This window comes from Schistocerca gregaria, chromosome 4 (genome assembly GCF_023897955.1).
Source record: "Schistocerca gregaria isolate iqSchGreg1 chromosome 4, iqSchGreg1.2, whole genome shotgun sequence".
NCBI lineage: Eukaryota > Metazoa > Arthropoda > Insecta > Orthoptera > Acrididae > Schistocerca > Schistocerca gregaria.
Genome location: NC_064923.1, coordinates 684,863,156 through 684,885,839, shown reverse-complemented (window position 1 = coordinate 684,885,839; position 22,684 = coordinate 684,863,156). Strand labels below are relative to the sequence as shown.

The following is a 22,684-nucleotide window of genomic DNA, read 5'->3' as shown; positions in this document are numbered from 1 at the left end:
TTATGCTGTGCAGAAAGTTGTACCAAGTGTTAAGACACTGTTGCAAGTGCTACAACAAAAGACTGATAGAAGATGGGGTACGACCTCACTGTGGGAACTATTAAAATCAACAGGTTTCAAAGGGAGAAAAGTTCAGAAGAAAATAATAGTATAACATACTGTGAAGACATTATGGAGTGGCATTCCCAATTCCTTGTGGAAATGAAATGGATTCGAGAAGGCGGAGCTGAAATTTTTTACCTAGGCGAGTGTTGGTTGGACGGCAACCCAACATTTGAAAAATGCTAGCAATATAAAGAAATAGCATGATGAAGTGTCTCAAAGCAACTAATAATTGCAAGTCTAGTTTCCAAAACTAGGTTGATCAGTGAAGCCCAGCTACAGATATGGAATAAATCCATACAAAGAGTCTATCATCATCAAATGAACTCCACGAACTTTGAGGAGTGGTTTTAGGGATTACTTCTGCCAAACCTTCTTCTACATTTGGCGACTGTTGTTGAAAAAGCGCCGTTTCACAACAGGCACCCCAACAAGATGATTAAGATGTGACATTAAGTGATGATGATGGAGTGGCTGCAGAAGAGGAAGATCAACTGTGATGAGAGTATAAGAAAAGGAGCCCTCTTTGCCCTGACTGAATTGCACAAACCAGCAGAGAAAAAGTATGCTGTCAATGAAATGGCTTTAAGTCAATTGCTGCCATACAACTGTGATCTCATCATAACTGAACTCAACTGGGCAAAAAGAAGACAATGTGACTGTTGGCGTATCTGGTGAAACCTTACAAAAGCTTGCTGGCACATGCCTTCAGAAAGTCACTGCAGAGGATTGGAGAGGGCACCACGATGAGGTGGCACAATTACAAACTGAGTACCAGGCAAACGATGGCATCATGGAAGTTCCATTGATGAAATAATTATAAACACGGATACAATTCACTCAAGTGGTGGTGAATTGGAACACTCCATGATGGACAAAAGTGTTAATGATAGTGCAGGTGAAACATATAGTATTGAGAAAATCCGTATGTAATGTTTAGGGATTGAATGTAGATACTTTCAACAAAATTAAAAATATTGAAGTCACTGGTAACATATTCAGTGTTTTGTAAATTTTACCTCTGGCTATTGCATAAACTAGATTTGATTTTAATTTCATTTGACCACTGTGCCCATAGTTGCTTTACAATCATTAAAGATATTTGAAATCCTTATTTTCAATTACTAATACATGTGCATGGTAACAACATTTCCACATGTAAGTGGAATCAGATGAAACGGTTACACTTGACAATGCTGAAACGAGTGAAACAAAATGGGTAAGGTAAAAATATAGGTATTTTTAGTATTAGCAAATGCCTTTTAAGTACCTTTAATTAAAAAAAATCATTTGTGCAGTAACAGCAACACATTTTGTAGAAAAGGATTATCTTCAGTCAGCATAACATTTCTGTGATCTCGAACTCCATGTGTAAAAATATGTCTGCTGTTGTTTATAGTGTGACACACTGTCGCCTGCTAATTACAGTAGTTTGGCTACACCACAACAGGTGTCACTACTGACTGAAGCTATTTGACTTTTTTGCTTTTTAGCCAGCAGACAGACAATATAGTTTAACTTGGACTTCGAACCACAGTGTAAGTCAGCATTTTTCTAGTTAATAAACATTGTCAGATGTGATAAGTAATTAGATAAAAATTCTAATCTGACCAGTGAGTCATTTTTGGAACACAACCTATGACCAGCTTAGAGGCAGAAGTGATAACACTTTCTGCAGGACATGACTATCATTTTGCAGGACAAAGCTCAAGCATGTACAGTGCAAGCTGTTACTGATTTGTTTGATTGATGGGGCTGTTAAGTGCTATATCACCTCCTGCACTCCCCTGATTTAAGCCCTCATGAGTTCAACTTGACTTCTAAATTGAAGGAAACACTTCACGACATTCGATTAAACACTGCTACAAATTTGTCAGGCAATGGACCATGCCGCTCAAACTGTCAACACAACTGGCACTGCTAAGAGTATCCTACGACTTCCACATCACTGGCAACGGGTTATACACAATGCTGGTGACTACTCTGAAGGTCAGTAAAACTTTGAAACACATATCTATTTTGTATGAGCTGTAAATAAATAGTTGCCACTATTACAGTTCCAACCTTCATATTTCTCAGTTCAAGCTACAAATTTTCAGTGTTTCCAATCAGATATGCAGGTCTCACAAAATATGCAGCAGCACTCACCATGCATTTGTTTCAGATCCCCGTATTGTGTTACTTTAGATATGAAATAATCAATGTGCAGTCACATTTACAATCACTACAGACTCAGGTGAGCACAAGCAGTCAAGGAAACTGAATTGGAATGGTTCTTCTCTGTGGATTTGTAGGATAATATGGATGAAACAAGCTACTCCTAAATTACAATACATTCCCTGTCAACATTTCCGTATCTTATTGAATACAACTATGTGAGAGATTCCATATTTACTCTTGGTTTTCATGAGTAAGTGCCCTGGCATATCTGTAAATAAAATCTATACATCATTGGTAGCATTAACCTCTCTCATTATTCATAGCTTTCTCCATTTAAAACAGAGATCTTGCATAGACATTTTTTGTACCAGCAGTCATTTTATCTACCAGTTAAGTATAAGCAATAATGCACTCAGTCATTAAAGCTCCTTAAAGAATAGAATCTTCCTCTGTGGATATCAGTTGTTCAATAACAAGAAATTCAGGGCAACATTCATAATATATTAATTGTAGGAACACACTATGGCGGAAGTCACGAAAATGGGCACCTCAAGGTCACCTCACTGTCTTACAGCATGCCAGTTAGTGATAATTTCATGTGTTAACAACAATTTCGAAAGAAATATTAGAAATATTTATTTTTAGTCTAGAATATGGTGTAGTACTTTCCAAAAGAAAATTCTTCACATGTACTACAAAATAAATACAATGACAATGTTGCACGGAACTTTGAAGAAAAGTAATTTTTTACTTCAACCTGTGGGAAAAAAGGAGAGCCACTAACATTTCTAGACTGAAAAAAAGAACATATGAACATTCTCAAAGCTTATTGACGCAAGTGATACATATTTTATCATGAAAACATAAATGTATTCTGAGACAAAAAATAAAATACTGTAAAAGATGTGAAACTATTCTGCCTGTGTAACAAAAAATGTCGTCACTGATGAATATGCATTCTGTTGGACCTTGTAGGAATGCCCAGACAGTAGTCCCTGCCGCTCTCTCTTTTGTTTGTTTTTTTAATTGCAGCTCTTACTGCTCCTTTGTCACTGCATCCATCACCCAAATCACCAATATATGCTACAGAAAAGTAATTGTATGTATTTTCAAACCATTATTTCCGCTGAAGTAAAGTAAAACAAATTTGTGTGCATGGTTTTGTGGAACCCAAGTTTTATCGAAGTATACTACAAGAATTTTGTCCTCAGCATGCAATATGTACATGTACACAAAACTTTGTTCTTACTGTTGCAATATCTCTGATTTTCTTTAAAAATTTTCGTTTCTCATTACACTTTCTGATCCAAAAACCAAATAAGGATAGAAGACAAAGAATGGAGGTCTCTGAGCGGCATAATTAATTTTTTCACCGAGTATTTATCTAGCTGTAGATACTCTCCTTTGTCAGTATGGATGTATAGTTCTATGCACTAATTTTTTGTCAAAATCATCAAATTCTGTAAATTTCCGTTTTGATTTATATCACCGTCTTGGTGAATCAAATCACTTGCCCACATTTAGAGATTCTGCCAATGTCACTGCACTGTTAATATGGCACACAGTCGATTTAAAAATACAAGTTTTGTCATCATTTTAGGAACATGTGCAAAATTTATATTATTCCTGGTTTCTTCACTATTGACCAGATCAGTAAAACATCTTAAGCATATTTGAAATGACAATCTTAGCTCGCATTTGAATGACTTTTCGCACTTCTGCACATTGACTAGAATACGCCCTTGCTCCTTCATTTCGCTCAGTAGCAAATACACATCACTCTACTATTCCACAGAGCACTAAAACCACACATCAACATACGCTGTCGCACAGAAACACTAAACACTCAGCTGGTGCCGACCTACTGCACTGTTAACAGTGTATATGTCAACAAAGCTATGGGATGGGCAAATCACAGTGTTTAGGGCCTTTGGACTGTAGGCAACAAGTGTGACCTTGAGATGTCTAATTTCATGACATCCACTACAGAAGTCATACTTTTATCAGTAGCATGGCTCATAGTATTAATAAGTTGGGTACAAGACAATTATGTTACTATTGCTCATACTAAATAATAAATTTTCTCTCTCATACTTTTATCAAAATAAAGAGAAACCAAAAGTGTTGGCTTCTTTTCTTTCTCATTTATTTGAAAAATGTCGTAAACCACTGCCAAAAGCTGGTTATAAACACTTTTTGAATATGACCAGTTTCAGTCTTCAGACAACTGTCGAGCACTGTAAGACATGTAGAGACTGAAACTATTTATAATAATGAAGTATTTATTATCGGCTCTTGGCAGTGAACTATGACTATTTTTAAATACCTATGAGCTATGAGACACCACCTTCATAACATATATTTCTTATTTATAATGCTTCAGTTACATACCCTTTTACTTTTGTAGAAATTGCTGAATGTCTTTCTAATATTTATCCATTTTTTGCCAAAACTTGGGTACGGTATGCCAGAGAGCTAAAAAACAAAGCAGAATAAATCATAGGTCAATCTAAATTGCTAATAGACATTCATACTTTTTAAGTGTTCATACAACAACATTACAACAAAATTTAAACACAGTGACAGTTTGCAAGTACAAGGGTTGGAACTTAAATAGTGGTGACTATTCATTCACAACAAATACAAAACAGTTACATGTTTGCACTTGTTACTGTCCTTCAAAGTAGTCACCAGCATTGTGTAGAACCTGTTGCCAGTGATGTGGAAGGCATAGTATACTGTCAGCAGAACCTGTTCTGTTGATGGTGCAAATGGAGCAGTCTACTGCCTGTCGAATCTCTGGAACAGTTCTGAAGCGAATGCCATAAAGTCCTTCCTTCATCTTCAGAATCAAATCAGATTCACAAGGACTTAAGTCCAGGGAGCATGGTGGATGGTACAATACTTCCCAGTCCCACTGACCGAACAGAGCAGCCACAGCTTGCGCTGTATGCGCCCATGCATTGTCGTGCAAAATGATGGGTGGGTTGCGTGGAAAGTGTCGCCACTTCTTTCGCAAAGCTGGTCGCAGTTGATGCTCCAAAAACAAACAGTAATACTGTGCATTGACAGTCTGCCATGGAGGAACATAATGCATTAGGATAACACCATCACTGTCATACACAAGAATTACCATAACTTTCACCATACTGGGGCTCTGACGCACTTTCGACTCTCGCGGCGAACCATAATGACGCCATTCGTTGGATTGGCATTTCAGTTTTGGCCCATACGATGTGACCCCTGTCTCATCCAGTGTTACAATATGGCATAAGAAAGCCTCTGCTTCACGCTCATAGCACTCCAAGTGCATCTGAGCAGCATCATAATGCATCCATTTCTCCACTTCCGTAAAGTCATGCGGAACCCGTTGTGATGCAATTTTTCGCATGCCCAGGCGTTCCTTCAGGATGCGAAGCACAGTCGTATTCGCTAATCCGGTTTCGTGAGCAAGCTCACTGTTCTGTAAGGCAATGCCAATTATCTGCACACCTCTTTAAGACCTAGATGACACTGTCGTACTGTACAACCTCTGGTACATTCAATCTTGATCCAACTCTGTTGTTCCTGTTTCGAACTACTCACTCGCAAGTGACTGTTTTTCCGTCGATTGGGCCGCAAGCCAGAGCCGTGGGACGGGCAAGTCTATTTGTTCGGAGGTAAGGTAAGTATGTCAACAACGAGTGCTATCAGCGACAATAGTAGATTCACTGCATAGTGTCTCCACAGCAGTGTTGTCACTATTTAAGTTCCAATCTATGTACTATCTTTACAGATAAATAGTAGCAGCAGTAAGAGAAACAGAAACACTGATCGCCTTAAGCTTTGAGATTCAAGGATAACTTTATGTGGGACAGAAAAGGAGCAGAAGGAAGAAAATATAGTAAACAAATGGAGAAGAAATTCAGCCCTTGCAGCCTCGGATGGTATGGAACAGAATCTGGTTCCGCTCCATCTTATTCTGTACGTGAGTCTCTTTCATCTAGTCTCATTTTTAAGATAAATGCTACAACTTTTCTTTCTCCCTTTTGTCTTCTGTTCTATAAGAACTACATGGTTTTGACAAACATGTTGTCAACAGCCTACTATTTATGTATTCTTTGATGAGGTACCTTTCAAAACATTTTCAGGCCATTTAAAAGTGTTTACTTCTCTTACTCAGTTGGCTTTACCTTCCAACATAGGAACCCATTTCTTGAATTACAGATCGACTGCCTAATATTTTCGTTTACAGTTCCAACTGTTACCATCTCACCAATCAGTATGTAAGCTTCTTTTTACCTCTTCATTGTATGGATTTTCATTGGTACTTTCAAAGTTTGAATTGGAGTTTGTTAGTTCAAATATAGATATATCAAGCAGCATATTATTCATGTCACTACTCAACTATACAGGGTCAACCTGAACGGTATCAACAAACTTCAAGAGGTTAAAGAGGGTATCTTGAGGAATTAATTAAGGATAAGGACCTATGTCTGGAAACATCATCTAACAACACCACAGTGCATGAAAACTCGAGACCAATCTAATGACACACTTCGAGTTTGTGTTCATCGCAACATACTTCCTGTTTGATAGAAATTATTATGAACAGGCGGAAAGCATCACCATGGGTCACCTGCTGCTGGTGGTGGAGAATTTTTTCATAGATGATTTTGAAGAGAAGACAGTATATCACACCCAACTAAAATCAACTTATTTCTACTGTTTTGTTAATGACATGTTCGCTGTTTGGCTACATAGATGGAACAGCTTCTGTACATTTCCCCATTACCTCAACTCGTTTGACTCAAACATACAGTTTACTATGGCGGTGGAAAAGGAGGGTGCCCTCTCATTTCTTGGCATCCTGAGAAACAGAAACGATGTGATTTTGGGATGAGACAAGGTTAAACGTGTATTTCAGCCACCATTAAGACCTTGACACTGCCAAGTCTATTCAATGAAGGATGATCAAGATCTCTGGGGTCTACCAGACAACACCTGCTATTGCAACACATCATACATTGGAGAAACTGTCATACAGCAGAAGATACTTTCCATCAGCATATGACGACACACTGAATTGTGCCACACCATTAAATCAGCCATGATCAAGCATAGCATAAAAAGAGGTCCTGGGATTGTGTGATTAAAGAGGCTATTGAAATTAGTGGCCATGATTGCTAATTAAGAAAAATAGTGGCCTACAAGTTTAGTCAGGTGCTGAATCCTGCAATGAGTCTAGAAAGAAGAAAGCATTCCTGTACAGTGAAGTCTGCATCCGAGAGAGACGGCGCAACACACTGGATGCCACAGTTTGCAGTCAGTTGTCACCATTCCCACCACGAGGGCTACACGGACTATGACAGGTGCAGAGTGACTTAATGGGAGGATGGGTAACAGCTAATGTAAAGAGGATGCTGACTGAGCACAGCAGCAATCATCAGAAAGCATCTGAAGATGGCAACAAGTATGCTTGTCAGAATAACCTGGAGAACTTGCAACCTTGAAAAATCTACAAGTTAGAAATATACCAGCAAAATATCAGATCGCATGAATTGTAACACCAACACCTCTGCCATCAGTGTGCAGTGTTGTTGTGGTGAGTGTGAGTGCAACTGCCACCATCTAACATCCTGAATGCTGTCTGACCATTTACAAGGAGTTCCACTCGAAATCGGCTAGTTACAGTGAGGCCTAGAGTTTATTGTGGACTCCGAATCATTATGCGACTTTAATTTACCAATGGTAAAACAAGTGATACACAACACAGGCAGACACTCATGAAATCTACAATTATCTCAAATTATTCTTGGGACCGAGAGCTGTCTGAATCGTCAAGTGGAAAGCTCTGAGATATTTAGCGAATGATGGAATGTATATCGGAAAGACACATCAGAGGCCAAATTAATTGTTGGATGTTTTTTCCAGCCACCCAATTCTGCTGTGACAGTTCTGGAATCATTCAAAGAAAGTCTATGTCAGTAGCACATAAATAACCAGATCATGCAATGCTAGTTTGACTTTAACCTACCAAGTGTAGACTGGGTTGTTTATGGATTCACTGCAGGGGGTAAGACTGTAAATCGTGGTCTGGAGAGTTATGTGCTTAGTAAGTGGATAAATGATGGAAAAGACCCACCATGGTTTAATAACAAAATTCAGAGGATGCTGAGGAAACAGAGGCTGCTGCACTCTTGGTTCAAAAGAGAATGCACAAATGGCGACAAGCAAAGGTTAGTAGAGATTTGTGCTTCTGTGAAAAGATGCACGAAGCATGCAACTACTACCATCATACCTTATCAAGAGAACCCAAGAAAATTCTGGTCCTATGTAAAATCGCTAAGTGAATCTAAAGCTTCCATTCAGTAACTTGTTGACCAATCTGGTGTGGCAGTTGAAGATAGCAAAACAAAAGCCAAAGTGATCAAGAAATCATCCACACAAGAGAATTGTACAAACATACCATCATTTGACCACTGGACAGACACCTGTATGGATGACATAGTAATAAGCATCCCTGGCATTGAGAAACAACTGAAGGATTTGAAAGCAAATAAGTCACCATGTCTGGATAGATCCAATTCAGTTTTACAAAAAGTACTCTATGGCATTGGTCCCTTACCCAGCCTGTATTTATCATGAATCTCTGGCCCAGCACAAAGTCCCACATAACTGGAAAAAAGCACAGGTGACTCCTGTATATAAAAAGAGTAAAAGAACGGACCCACAAAATTACAGACCAATATCCCTAATTACAGTTTGCTGCAGAATCCTTGAACATATTCTCGATTCAATATAACGAACTTTCTTGAGACTGAGAAGCTACTATCAATGAATCAGCATGGTTTTAGAAAGTATCACTCATGCAAAACTCAGCTTGCCCTCTTCTCAGATGATACTGAGAACTATGGGTGAAGGGCAACAGACAGATGCCATATTTCTATATTTCCTGGAAGCATTTGACATGAAGCCCCATTGCAGGCTGTTAAAAAACATGCAAGCATATGGAATAGGGGCACAGATATGTGAGTGGCTTGAAGACTTCTTAAGTAATAGAACCCAATATGTTGTCCTCGATGGTGAGTGTTTATTGTCAGGAGTGCCACAGGGAAGTGTCATAGGACCGCTGTTGTTCCCTACATACATAAATAATTTGGCAGAAGGAGTGGGCAGCAATGTGCAGTTGTTTGCTGATGACACTGTGGTGTACAGTAAAGTGTCAAAGTTGAGTGACTGCAGAAAGATACAAGATGACTTAGACAAAATTTCTAGTTGGTGTGATGAATGGCAGCTGGCTCTACATATGGGAAAATGTACGTTAATGCAGATGAGTAGGGAGATGTTTGGATACAGTATTACTAGTGTCCTGCTTGAAGCAGGCAAGTTGTTTAAATATCCAGGCATAACGTTGCAAAGAGGTATGAGGTGGAACGAGCATATTAGAACTGTGGTAGGGTAGGCGATTGGTCGACTCGGTTTACTGGGAGAATTTTAGGAAGCAGTGGTTCATCTGTAAAGAGACCACATAAGACATTGGTGCGACCTATTCTTGAGTACTACTCAAGTGTTTGGGATCCATGCCAGGTCAGACTGAAGGAAGACATCGAAGCAATTCAGAGGTGGGTTGCTAGATTTGTTACCAGTAGGTTTGAACAACAATTTAGTGTTACAGAGATGCTTTGGGAACTCAAATGGGAATCCCTTTGGGGAGGGTGACATTCTGTTTGAGTAACACTAAGGAGAAAATTTAGAGAACTAGCATTTGAAGCTGACTGCCAACTGATTTCACTGCTGTCGACGTAAAAAAGTGAATAAGGATCACAAAAATAAAATTAGGGATCGTATGGAGGTATACAGTCAGTCATTTTTCCCTCGCTCTATCTAGAAATTACTAGTAATGGTACAGGGTGGTTGGCTGGTTTAAAGGAGGGGGGAAGGGACCAAACTGTGAGGTAATTGGTCCCTTGTTCCCAGTAAAATAATTACTCAAGGGAAGGAAGAAAAGAAAGGAGACTTACAGCATAATAACAGGAGAACAGAAGAACAAGAAGAACGACAGAAAGACAACCAACACTACTATGGGCAAAACAGGTAAAGAAAACCACAAAGAGAAGCAAGAAACAGGTAGAAGGGATAAAACAAGAGAGCCTATGACCGTGGCTGGCCGAACACAAGAATAAAAAGGAAAAGCCAGCCACTTTGCGACAGATTAAAACATCCAGTCTAAAAGCATTAGAGTGGAGAACACAAAGGGACCAAGGACAACTTATATAGAATTACAAAACCTACAGTCACATACCCCCCATGAACCATGGACCATGGACCTTGCCGTTGGTGGGGAGGCTTGCGTGCCTCAGCGATACAGATGGCCGTACCGTAGGTGCAACCACAACGGAGGGGTATCTGTTGAGAGGCCAGACAAACGTGTGGTTCCTGAAGAGGGGCAGCAGCCTTTTCAGTAGTTGCAGGGGCAACAGTCTGGATGATTGACTGATCTGGCCTTGCAACATTAACCAAAACGGCCTTGCTGTGCTGGTACTGCGAACGGCTGAAAGCAAGGGGAAACTACAGCCGTAATTTTTCCCGAGGACATGCAGCTTTACTGTATGATTAAATGATGATGGCATCCTCTTGGGTGAAATATTCCGGAGGTAAAATAGTCCCCCATTCGGATCTCCGGGCGGGGACTACTCAGGAGGATGTCGTTATCAGGAGAAAGAAAACTGGCGTTCTACGGATCGGAGCGTGGAATGTCAGATCCCTTAATCGGGCAGGTAGGTTAGAAAATTTAAAAAGGGAAATGGATAGGTTAAAGTTAGATATAGTGGGAATTAGTGAAGTTCGGTGGCAGGAGGAACAAGACTTCTGGTCAGGTGACTACAGGGTTATAAACACAAAATCAAATAGGGGTAATGCAGGAGTAGGTTTAATAATGAATAGGAAAATAGGAATGCGGGTAAGCTACTACAAACAGCATAGTGAACGCATTATTGTGGCCAAGATAGATACGAAGCCCACACCTACTACAGTAGTACAAGTTTATACGCCAACTAGCTCTGCAGATGATGAAGAAATTGAAGAAATGTACGATGAAATAAAAGAAATTATTCAGATAGTGAAGGGAGACGAAAATTTAATAGTAATGGGTGACTGGAATTCGAGTGTAGGAAAAGGGAGAGAAGGAAACATAGTAGGTGAATATGGATTGGGGCTAAGAAATGAAAGAGGAAGCCGCCTAGTAGAATTTTGCACAGAGCACAACTTAATCATAGCTAACACTTGGTTTAAGAATCATGAAAGAAGGTTGTATACGTGGAAGAACCCTGGAGATACTAAAAGGTATCAGATAGATTACATAATGGTAAGAGAGAGATTTAGGAACCAGGTTTTAAGTTGTAAGACATTTCCAGGGGCAGATGTGGACTCTGACCACAATCTATTGGTTATGACCTGTAGATTAAAACTGAAGAAACTGCAAAAATGTGGGAAATTAAGGAGATGGGACCTGGATAAACTGAAAGAACCAGAGGTTGTACAGAGTTTCAGGGAGAGCATAAGGGAACAATTGACAGGAATAGGGGAAAAAAATACAGTAGAAGAAGAATGGGTAGCTCTGAGGGATGTAGTAGTGAAGGCAGCAGAGGATAAAGTAGGTACAAAGATGAGGGCTGCTAGAAATCCTTGGGTAACAGAAGAAATATTGAATTTAATTGATGAAAGGAGAAAATATAAAAATGCAGTAAATGAAGCAGGCAAGAAGGAATACAAACGTCTCAAAAATGAGATCGACAGGAAGTGCAAAATGGCTAAACAGGGATGGCTAGAGGACAAATGTAAGGATGTAGAAGCTTATCTCACTAGGGGTAAGATAGATACTGCCTACAGGAAAATTAAAGAGACCTTTGGAGAGAAGAGAACCACGTATATGAATATCAAGAGCTCAGATGGCAGCCCAGTTCTAAGCAAAGAAGGGAAGGCAGAAAGGTGGAAGGAGTATATAGAAGGTTTATACAAGGGCGATGTACTTGAGGACAATATTATGGAAATGGAAGAGGATGTAGATGAAGATGAAATGGGAGATACGATACTGCGTGAAGAGTTTGACAGAGCACTGAAAGACCTAAGTCGAAACAAGGCCCCCGGAGTAGACAACATTCCATTAGAACTACTGACGGCCTTGGGACAACCAGTCCTGACAAAACTCTACCAGCTGGTGAGCAAGATGTATGAGACAGGCGAAATACCCTCAGACTTCAAGAAGAATATAATAATTCCAATCCCAAAGAAAGCAGGTGCTGACAGATGTGAAAATTACCGAACTATCAGTTTAATAAGCCACGGCTGCAAAATACTAACGCGAATTCTTTACAGACGAATGGAAAAACTGGTAGATGCAGACCTCGGGGAGGATCAGTTTGGATTCCGTCGAAATGTTGGAACACGTGAGGCAATACTGATCTTACGACTTATCTTAGAAGAAAGATTAAGAAAAGGCAAACCTACTTTTCTAGCATTTGTAGACTTAGAGAAAGCTTTTGACAATGTTGACTGGAATACTCTTTTTCAAATTCTAAAGGTGGCAGGGGTAAAATACAGGGAGCAAAAGGCTATTTATAATTTGTACAGAAACCAGATGGCAGTCATAAGAGTCGAGGGGCATGAAAGGGAAGCAGTGGTTGGGAAAGGAGTGAGACAGGGTTGTAGCCTCTCCCCGATGTTATTTAATCTGTATATTGAGCAAGCAGTAAAGGAAACAAAAGAAAAATTTGGAGTAGGTATTAAAATTCATGGAGAGGAAGTAAAAACTTTGAGGTTCGCCGATGACATTGTAATTCTGTCAGAGACGGCAAAGGACTTGGAAGAGCAGTTGAACGGAATGGACAGTGTCTTGAAAGGAGGATATAAGATGAACATTAACAAAAGCAAAACGAGGATAATGGAATGTAGTCAAATTAAATCGGGTGATGCTGAGGGAATTAGATTAGGAAATGAGACACTTAAAGTAGTAAAGGAGTTTTGCTATTTAGGAAGTAAAATAACTGATGATGGTCGAAGTAGAGAGGATATAAAATGTAGACTGGCAATGGCAAGGAAAGCGTTTCTGAAGAAGAGAAATTTGTTAACATCGAATATAGATTTATGTATCAGGAAGTCGTTTCTGAAAGTATTTGTTTGGAGTGTAGCCATGTATGGAAGTGAAACATGGACGATAACTAGTTTGGACAAGAAGAGAATAGAAGCTTTCAAAATGTGGTGCTACAGAAGAATACTGAAGATAAGGTGGATAGAGCACGTAACTAATGAGGAGGTATTGAATAGGATTGGGGAGAAGAGAAGTTTGTGGCACAACTTGACTAGAAGAAGGGATCGGTTGGTAGGACATGTTTTGAGGCATCAAGGGATCACAAATTTAGCATTGGAGGGCAGCGTGGAGGGTAAAAATCGTAGAGGGAGACCGAGAGATGAGTACACTAAGCAGATTCAGAAGGATGTAGGTTGCAGTAGGTACTGGGAGATGAAGCAGCTTGCACAGGATAGAGTAGCATGGAGAGCTTCATCAAACCAGTCTCAGGACTGAAGACAACAACAAACAACACAGTCACATATAAAACGTAAAACTAAATTAGCCGATGAGGCTTTGTCAGCTAAAATTAATGGCAAAAAGTCGAGTAACTACAGTTCCTGCGAGAGGCCCGCATGGAGATCTTCCACACATTCGTAGTCTCCTTAATGGCACGCAGTTTGTTGTGCAAACTGAGGTTCTGCCATTACATCTCCCAAAGCTGCAAAACCTTGTGGCGTAGTACTGAACGCAGGTCAGTTGCAGAGAAGCCGATCTCCAAAGGCGGTTTCTGCGAGCCTGTTTGGCAAGCGTGTCGGCAAGCTCATTGCCTGGGATTCCGACATGACCTGGGCTCCAGACAAACACCATTGAATGACTGGACCATTCCCTGGTTGGACGCTACCAAAGGATGAAGAGGGTAACACTGGTCAATAGCTTGTAGGCTGCTCAAGGAGTCAGCACACAGAAGAAACAACTCCCCACAGCATGAACGGATTGCAGCCATCGGGCAAGGAATGCTGTTCAGTATGTCCTTCATGGACATACGAAAAGCCAACATGATCATCAGCCATCAAGCCATCAGTGTAAACCACTTCATGGCCTCTGTACATGTCAAGAATCAAAAGGAAGTAACAGCGGAGAGCTGCCAGGGTTCACTGACTCCTTAGGGCCATGTGAAAGGTCCAGGCGAAGCCACCGCCTAGGTGTACAACATGGAGGTGTACGTGAATGGACCTATGGTGGCCTTGAAGCATTTCCAGATGCAAACATTTTGGCTTGGAGGACATGGAGTATTGCTGAGACTACAGGACTCTTGGCTAAACAGCCTTATGGTACTCTTGTTCCAAGCATGCCATTTGTTTTGACTACGAGAAGGAAGAAGAAGTTAAATGCTGATGAGTATCTGTTTATATAGGCAAAAGTCGGCAATGGCAATTGTAAAATAAAGATCAACGGTGATTGTATGATTTATTATAGATAATAAAGTGTGTTCTGTCCTTATCTCTATTCCTTATCTCCCTCCTTTTTTTTCAAAAAAATCTATTCACTTTTTGTTTTGGTGGCTGTGCCGCTCTTAGTTGCTTGCTAGGCGAGTGACCTTGAACGGGACTTAGCTGCTGGCGAGGCTGTCGGCGAACGCAGGCCCTAGTTTTACTAGGCCTGCGTTGTGCTAAAATTCATTTCTGGTCGGCTGATAAGGCAAGGACTCCAGTTCAGAAAGAAGGGAGTGGGCATGAACTGCAATTGGAAGCCCTGACCTGGGCTGCTGATGCGGGAAATGAACCGTTGTGGGTGGGAAAACGAGGTAGTTATTCGGATGCACAGAAGAACTACAAATGTGTGCAACATAACTGGCCAGCAGTTGCACACCCCTAACCTGCAATGGAGGGACTCCGGCCTCCATCAGGATGCTGGTCACCGGACTCATCCAAAAAGCTCCTGTCACTAGGCAAACGCCACAGTGATGCACTGAGATGAGCAAACACAACACTGAGGGCACCACCGAACCATAAACCAGACTCCCATAGTCAAGGCAGGATTAAACAAGGGCTCTGTAGAGCTGCAGCAGCGTAGAGCGATCTGCACCCCAGTTGGTGTTGCTCAGGCAGCGGAGGGCACTGAGGTGCTTGCCAGAACTTCACTTAATCTGACGAAGGTGAGGAAGCCAAGTCAATCAGGCGTCAAAAACCAGTCCTAAGAATCGATGTGTCTCCATTACACTGAGTGTATCATCATTAAAGTAAAGGTCTGGTTCCAGATAATTGGTATGACACCGACAAAGTGTATAACACACGACATTGTGGCTAAAAACTGGAAACCGTGGGCCAGCCTTGTGGATAGCTCCCTGTAGATGCCGCTCAGCAACACCAGTACTGGTGGAGCAGTACGAAGTGCAGAAGTCGTCAGCATACAGAGAAGGTGATATGGATAGCCCTACAGTTGCTGCTTGGCCATTAATGGCCACTAAAAATAGAGCTACACTCAATGCAGAGCCCTGCGGGACCCCATTCTCCTGGATGTGGGGGGGAACTATGGGAGGCACCAACTTGGACACAGAAAGTACAAAGCGACAGGAAATTTTGGATAAAAATCAGGAGCGAGCCTTGGAGACCCCACTCATATAACGTGGAAAGAATATGATGTCGCCAGGTCGTCTCATAGACTTTTTGTAAATTAAAAAAAAGACAGCAACCAGGTGTTGGCGTATGGAAAAATCTGTTCAAATGGCAGACTCGAGGGACACAAGATTGTCAGTGGTAGAGCAACCCTGGTGGAAGCCGCCCTGACATGGAGCCACTAAGCCATGTGACTCCAGGACCCATCCCAACTGCCGACACACCATACGTTCCAACAGATTACAAAGAACATTGGTGCGGCTGATGGGCTAATAGTTATCCACATCAAGAGGGTTTTTACTGGGTTTGAGCACCAGAATGATGGTGCTCTCCTGCCATTGCAATAGAAAGACACCATTGCACCAGAACCGATTGAAGATGACGAGGAGATGTTGCTCGTAGTCAGACGAGAGATGTTTAATCGTCTGACTGTGGATCCGATCTGGCCCAGGAGCAGTGTCAGGGCAATGTGCAAGGGCACTGAGGAGCTCCCACTCTGTAAATGGGGCATTATAAGATTCACTGTAGCGTGTAGTGAAGGAGAGGAGGTTCCCTTCTAGCTGTCGTTTGAGAGTGCGAAAGGCTGGAGGTAATTCTTCCACGCAGAGGCTCGAGCATAGTGCTCAGCAAAGTGCTCAGCAATCACGTTTGCGTCGGTAGATAGCACGTCATTTATGTTAACACTGGAAACACCTGTTGGAGTCTGCTACCCAAAAACACATTTGATCCTTGCCCAGACTTGGGAAGGTGACGTATGGCACCCAATGGCAGAGATGTATCTCTCCCAACACTCCAGCTTCTGGCCTTTTGATAAGTTGGTGATCACGGGCACAGAGCCGTTTAAAGGCTATGAGATGCTCCAGGGAAGGGCGCCACTTATACCGCTGTAGAGCTTGTCGATGCTCCTTAATTCTTTCAGTGACTTCCGGCAACCACCAAGGGACTGCCTTTAGCTAGAGAATGGGGGATCGGGTTTTCTGCTGCAGAAAGGATTGTTGTAGTCACCTGCTCAACCATCACATCGATGTTCCTGTGTGGGGGAGATTCAACAGTGACAGCAGAGGTGAGAGTTCCCCAGTCCGCCTTGTTTAAAGCCCATGAGCTACACTGAAATGTGTGGCGGCCCCAGTATTTAAGAGGCAGAGTTTGAACTGAGACAGTACAGTTTCAACATTTCTGCCTCAGCCAGTAAGCACGGTGCCACCGCAAAGGGGTTATGGGTGTTAAAATCTCCCAAAAGTAGGAAAGGTTTAGGAGTTGATCAATCAGTGCAGCTAATGCATTCAGGGGTACTGCATCATCTGGAGGAAGATATACGTTGCAGACACTTATTTCCTGTGTCATCCTTATTCTGATGACCACAGCTTCAAGAGGGGTTTGAAGGGTCACACTTTCACTACAGACTGAGTTTAGGACATAAACGCAAACTCCGCCCGACACTCCATTATAGTCGCTACAGTTCCTGTAATATCCCTTATAGACATGGAGTGCAGGGGTCCGCATTGCCGGGAAGAAGATTTCCTGGAGGGCAATGCAGAAAGAACGTGTAAAGCTTAACAGTTGCTGTAGCTCAGCCAGGCGGTGGAAAAAACTGCCATAATTCCACTGGAGGATGACGTCTTCGTGGGACTGGAAAGGCATGGAACATTCAATGAGGCAGTTTACTCCTCGGGGTCACCTGCTGCCACCGACTTATTGCCTGAGCAATCTATATCCATTGTGTCTGAGGGTCTGGTAAGATCTAGGTCCTCAATGGACGCCAGAGTCTCCACCTCATCTGCAGACGCAGAGCTTGTGGGTAGTGGTGGTGTGGGTGCCATCACAATTCCCTTGGTCTTGTGGATCTTCTTTTTGGATTTCTCTCACTACTCCTTGGGTTTCCCTGGCTGGGAGGACTTCACTGATTCAGTCTCCGGAACTGAGGTTGAGCATGAAGCCCTACGACCACTGCTTCTGGGCTCTTCAGTCACTGGTGGATGTCATCTTTCCCTCTAGCAGAAACCTGGGAAGGGAGTGACCCAAGGGACCCTTTCTTAGTGAGAGGAGCAGAAGAACCTTTATGCTTCTCTGGCACACAAGTGGGGACTGATATCCCCAATTGTTGGGGGAGGGGGATGTTGCTCCCGAAGTAGGTAGTGCAGGAGCAATAGGGAGGGAATTGCTCCTCACCATCGGCTCTGAGATGTGACGGGGGTTGGCAGAGCTGATGGGTCTAGAACTGTTGCAGCGGCAGCGTAAGACGATGTCATACGTACAGGATGTAGGCATTCAAATTTCCTCTTAGCCTCAGCGTAGGTCAGTAGGTCATGGGTCTTGTACTCCATGATTTTCCTTTCTTTCCATAGCATCCTGCAGTCAGGCGAGCAAGGCAAATGGCGCTCTCTGCAGTTGACACAGATGGGAGGAGGGGCACATGGAGTATTGGCATGTGATGGGCATCCTCAATCTCATGTGACGCTAGAAGTACAGCGGGAAGACATATGGCCGAACTTCCAGCATTTAAAGCACCACATTGGGGGAGGGATATAGGGCTTTACATCACAGCCGTAGACCATACCTTGACCTTCTCCGGAAATGTATCACCCTTGAAGACCAATATGAAGGCACTGGTGGCAATCTGATTATGTCTCGGACCCCGGTGGACACGCCGAACAAAATGTACACTTCGCCACTCTAAATTGGTGTGCAGCTCATCATCAGACTGCAAAAGATGGTCCCTGTGAAATATGATACCCTGGACCATATTTAAACTCTTATGGGGCGTGATGCTTACAGGAACATCCCCCAGCCTGTCACAAGTGAATAACGCCCGTGACTGGGCAGAAGATGCTGTTTTGATCAAGACTGACCCAGAGCGCATTTTGGACAAGCCCTCCACCTCCCCAAACTTGTCCTCTAAATGCTCAACAAAAAACTGGGGCTTCATTGTCATCAAAGATTCCCCATAAGCTCTCGAACATACAAGGTGCCGGGGCTTAGAGACTGCTGGTGTTTAACCACCAGCAAGAGATGGTGCACTATGCTTTGTCGCGTTTCATCCGCCCTGATGCCACCCACTCCGACCGGGGCCCCTCCCCATGAGTGCCACCCAGCCATAGCAAAGGCCATCTGGCAGGATGGCCACTGCTGGGCGTCCCAATGCCCTAGGGTGATGGGCATCTACTCCTCGGCATACGCAGGGAGTTAACGGCACAGCCATCAGCAGAGCGATCCCTGTGTAGTCAGGGGCTACAACCAACAGGGTACACGGTGGCCCCACCACAACGGACTGGCTACCGTGCTGGATATCAGGTGCAACCAGGCTAACAAGTCCATTATCATCGTCAGTGTAGAAAACAATACTGCACAGTTGATGGAAAAACACACACCAAGAAGGGTGACCTAGCCCAACAGTTGGAGATTGAGCAGAAGTGCAGATCCACGTCAACAAAGGATGGGATAGGTCTTTATGAAGCACCACGTAAGGTGCCCTTCCTCAATTGGCTCGCTCTTTGGGAAACTTTTGAAAAATGGTCAAACCCTACAGGAGACCATCACATAAAAGCCGAAATGTGTGAGACTCCTTTTACTCGCCTCTTATGTCAGGCAGGAATACCTCGGGCCTATTCTAACTCCTGGCCCACAGGGGGTAATGGTACAGGGTATCATACGGTGGCTAGCAAAGTATCGACTTAGATGTAGATAAGTGGCCAAAAATTCTAGGACCAATCAAGTACTGACACTTGAACATTTGAGTTTGTATTCTGACACTTACACACTGCCACCACATCATGGAAGACACAAACAGAAACAAAAATATCGTCCTCGTTTTCCTCTAGACAACAGCACCATCGGTGGATAATAACAAATAATTTACAAGCTGCTAATTTCATCCGACAGTTTGTATACATTGGGAATGTAGCCAGATCTACTGATGTCTCTTTAAAGACATCAAATATTATTGCATTGCAATATCTAACCACATAATGTTTTAGGAACTTAACTTATTTAAGGCAAATGCCAGAATGGTTCCTCCAAAAAGTGCACAACCTACTTCCTTCCCTATCCAATCTTTCTCTATGTTCCCAGTTATCCTGTCACCAAAGATACTTTAAACCTTGCCCTTAATCCTTCTCCTGTGCCTTATTAATCCTTCTCCTGTGCCTTATTAATCATATCATCTCACTTTCAAAGCTTACTAAATAACAACAAGTTAGATCCACTTTTATAATTTTGATTTCTTTTCTTATTGATCATGTCACATGTGGCACTTATTCCCTTCTTCACTTCTTCATACACACTGTTTCTCTTCCATTTGTCTTTATTTCATTATTAATTCATGTTCACAATGTAGTTCCTGGAGCATCTCAACACCTTTCTCTGTCTTCCCACCCTCTCCACAGTCCTTCCCTGACTACTCCCACTCTGCAAAACTTGCCAGACTACCTAAAACTTTCTCACATACCACATCGGTATTCATGCGGATCCTTTCATTGCATTTCACAATGTTATAACTGCTCTTTAATTAATTACAAGCATGTAATTTCCACTCAACAATCATCATTAATTACATCTCAGAGTGTGTACAAATTTATCAGAACTAAGAGCCTCTTTTCTTTATGATCACACTGGTGCATCAAATAACACCAGTATTCTTTTCAACAAAACAGGATATTTTTCATTTCAAAGCAATAGTAGAAGATTTTTTTGAGAAGATGAGAAGCATATACAGCCGAAATAAGAAAAATTGGAGCAGCTCTGGTAAACACACAAAACAACATATACTATAAACAATAACAACAATAAGAGTGCTAGCTTTCATTTAAGGTTTTTCTTCCATCAGCAGACACGAAAGAAAACCAGAGAAAGTAAGACATCCTGAGCACATAAAATATAAAATAATGTTATTGAAGCATTACTAAACATTTTGCAATTTATTAGGGTAATAAGTTTCCTTTAATTATAATCTGACATAGGTTCATTAGTGTTGAAAACTATATACCAAAAGTTAAAACATTTAAATCACATTCAAAAAATAGGTGGATTTCAGATTAAACGCCAGGAAAACTCTTGATTGATCTCATAACAAGCAAGAAAAGAAATAAAAAATCTAATAATAAATAGCAACAGAAATCAATTAGAAACAACTCAGTGTTGCGAGATACACATATACTGACTACTAATTTACACAAATGTTGGAATTACTCACCTGGCATTGGCCATATAGAAACCTCCCCATATCCCAAGGCCCATCTGTCACGATGGCATACTTGTACTTTGTTCCAAGTCCATGTTCTACCAGCCAAGCTTCAAAACGTGACAGAACTTCTGGAAATGTTTCAGCTTTGTCAACTTGCTCCTGAGTGATTCCCGTCAATTCAGTGCAAAATTTAGACAGTGTTGATTTTACAGTTGGTCTACAATATGACTGAAAACAATCCTCAATTTCTTGCTTTTCTGAATTTACCAGCACTGCTGGGAACTCTATTATTTCATGCCTGGAAATTTCACCAACATGTGAATTTAAAAGGAATCAAACCACTGTAATCATGGAAAGAAAGGGTTGAAGTACATCTATGAGACACTGCTTTTTAATCAGAAGTTAACATACTTAACTGATTGCTAAAGTCAACATTGACTTTTTGACCTCTAACCTCAAATTTTAGTTGTATTGGAAAAAACACATACTTCATTAACATAACTAAGGAACTGCAAGGCAGAAGTAGTGGCAGATAGCTCAACTGGTAAAAGCATTATGATTCAAATGTCCAGGATCAAAAGCTGATAAATGATATAAATTTAAAGTGATACACTTGCACTAATTTTACCCTATTCCCATAGATGAATATTTCATTTAGATATACTCAGCAATATAAGACCAGTACGAGTTAACTTCCTGTTCTATATCGCCCAAATTAATTTACTCCTTGAAATACATCACAAACTGTGAAAAACAAAAACATCAGAATAATCTCATGACGGTTTCTTACTATTATCTACCAAATACTCCAATAAAGGACAAAATAACAAAGCACAAAAAATTCTTCACAGATCACAAATCCACAGGATCCCCATTGTGTTTTAAATGTCTTAATATGGCCTTTAAATTTGAAAATCATCAAATGTCAGCTATTGATGTACAGTAACATTATCACAGTGAACAGTCAGCAAATTAAACTGGATCAAATAGTGATTTGTAATGCACAATACGTAGTAATAGAACAACAGATATGTTACTGATACTTCACAGAAGACTCAGACCACATAAATAGAACCAGTAACGGCACACAATAACTCAATTAGTGGGAAAACAATATTACAACACACACAACTCTTCCACATTTTTATCTGCCATAACTTGCATGTTTTTGTTCTCATAAATCTACCTTCTGAAGGATACAAAATAATTTTTTTTAATTTTATTTTTTGTTATTCAGACATGTTTGAGCAATAGCATGTCATACACAGTCAGCTAAGGACTGGATTTTTACACAAGGAACAAGTGGCACAATTACTCAAACACACACAGAACTTTTAGAGAGAGCAGGTGCTTTCAATTTAAGATTCCCATTTTGTAACATTTCGTTGTTTTAAATTCCAGAGTTTCTGATGATGCTCTTGTAAAATTATAGAGTGCAACCGGTAAAAATAAAACATTCTGATTGCAACTTGTATCTGTCCTGATAAAATCAATCGCAGAACACTTTTAGACTGAAGATTCCTGTACTAACAGTACTTTTTTTAACTTTTGTAGCAGTAGGCACCAATCTGTTTTGAA

The 22,684-nt window shown here is 41.3% G+C and overlaps 1 protein-coding gene across 1 annotated transcript in view; it reads right to left on the bottom strand.

Annotated features, from left to right (window-relative positions):
• LOC126268209 (3'-5' exoribonuclease 1-like) overlaps window positions 1–22,684 on the bottom strand; it is a 92,953-nt gene that overhangs the window by 34,629 nt on the left and 35,640 nt on the right. The window contains exons 3-4 of the mRNA XM_049973838.1: window positions 21,116–21,404; window positions 4,654–4,737 (exon numbers count right to left, since the gene is read on the bottom strand). Coding sequence (XP_049829795.1) covers window positions 4,654–4,737; window positions 21,116–21,404 — 373 coding nt within the window. The remainder of the gene's footprint in view (window positions 1–4,653; window positions 4,738–21,115; window positions 21,405–22,684) is intronic.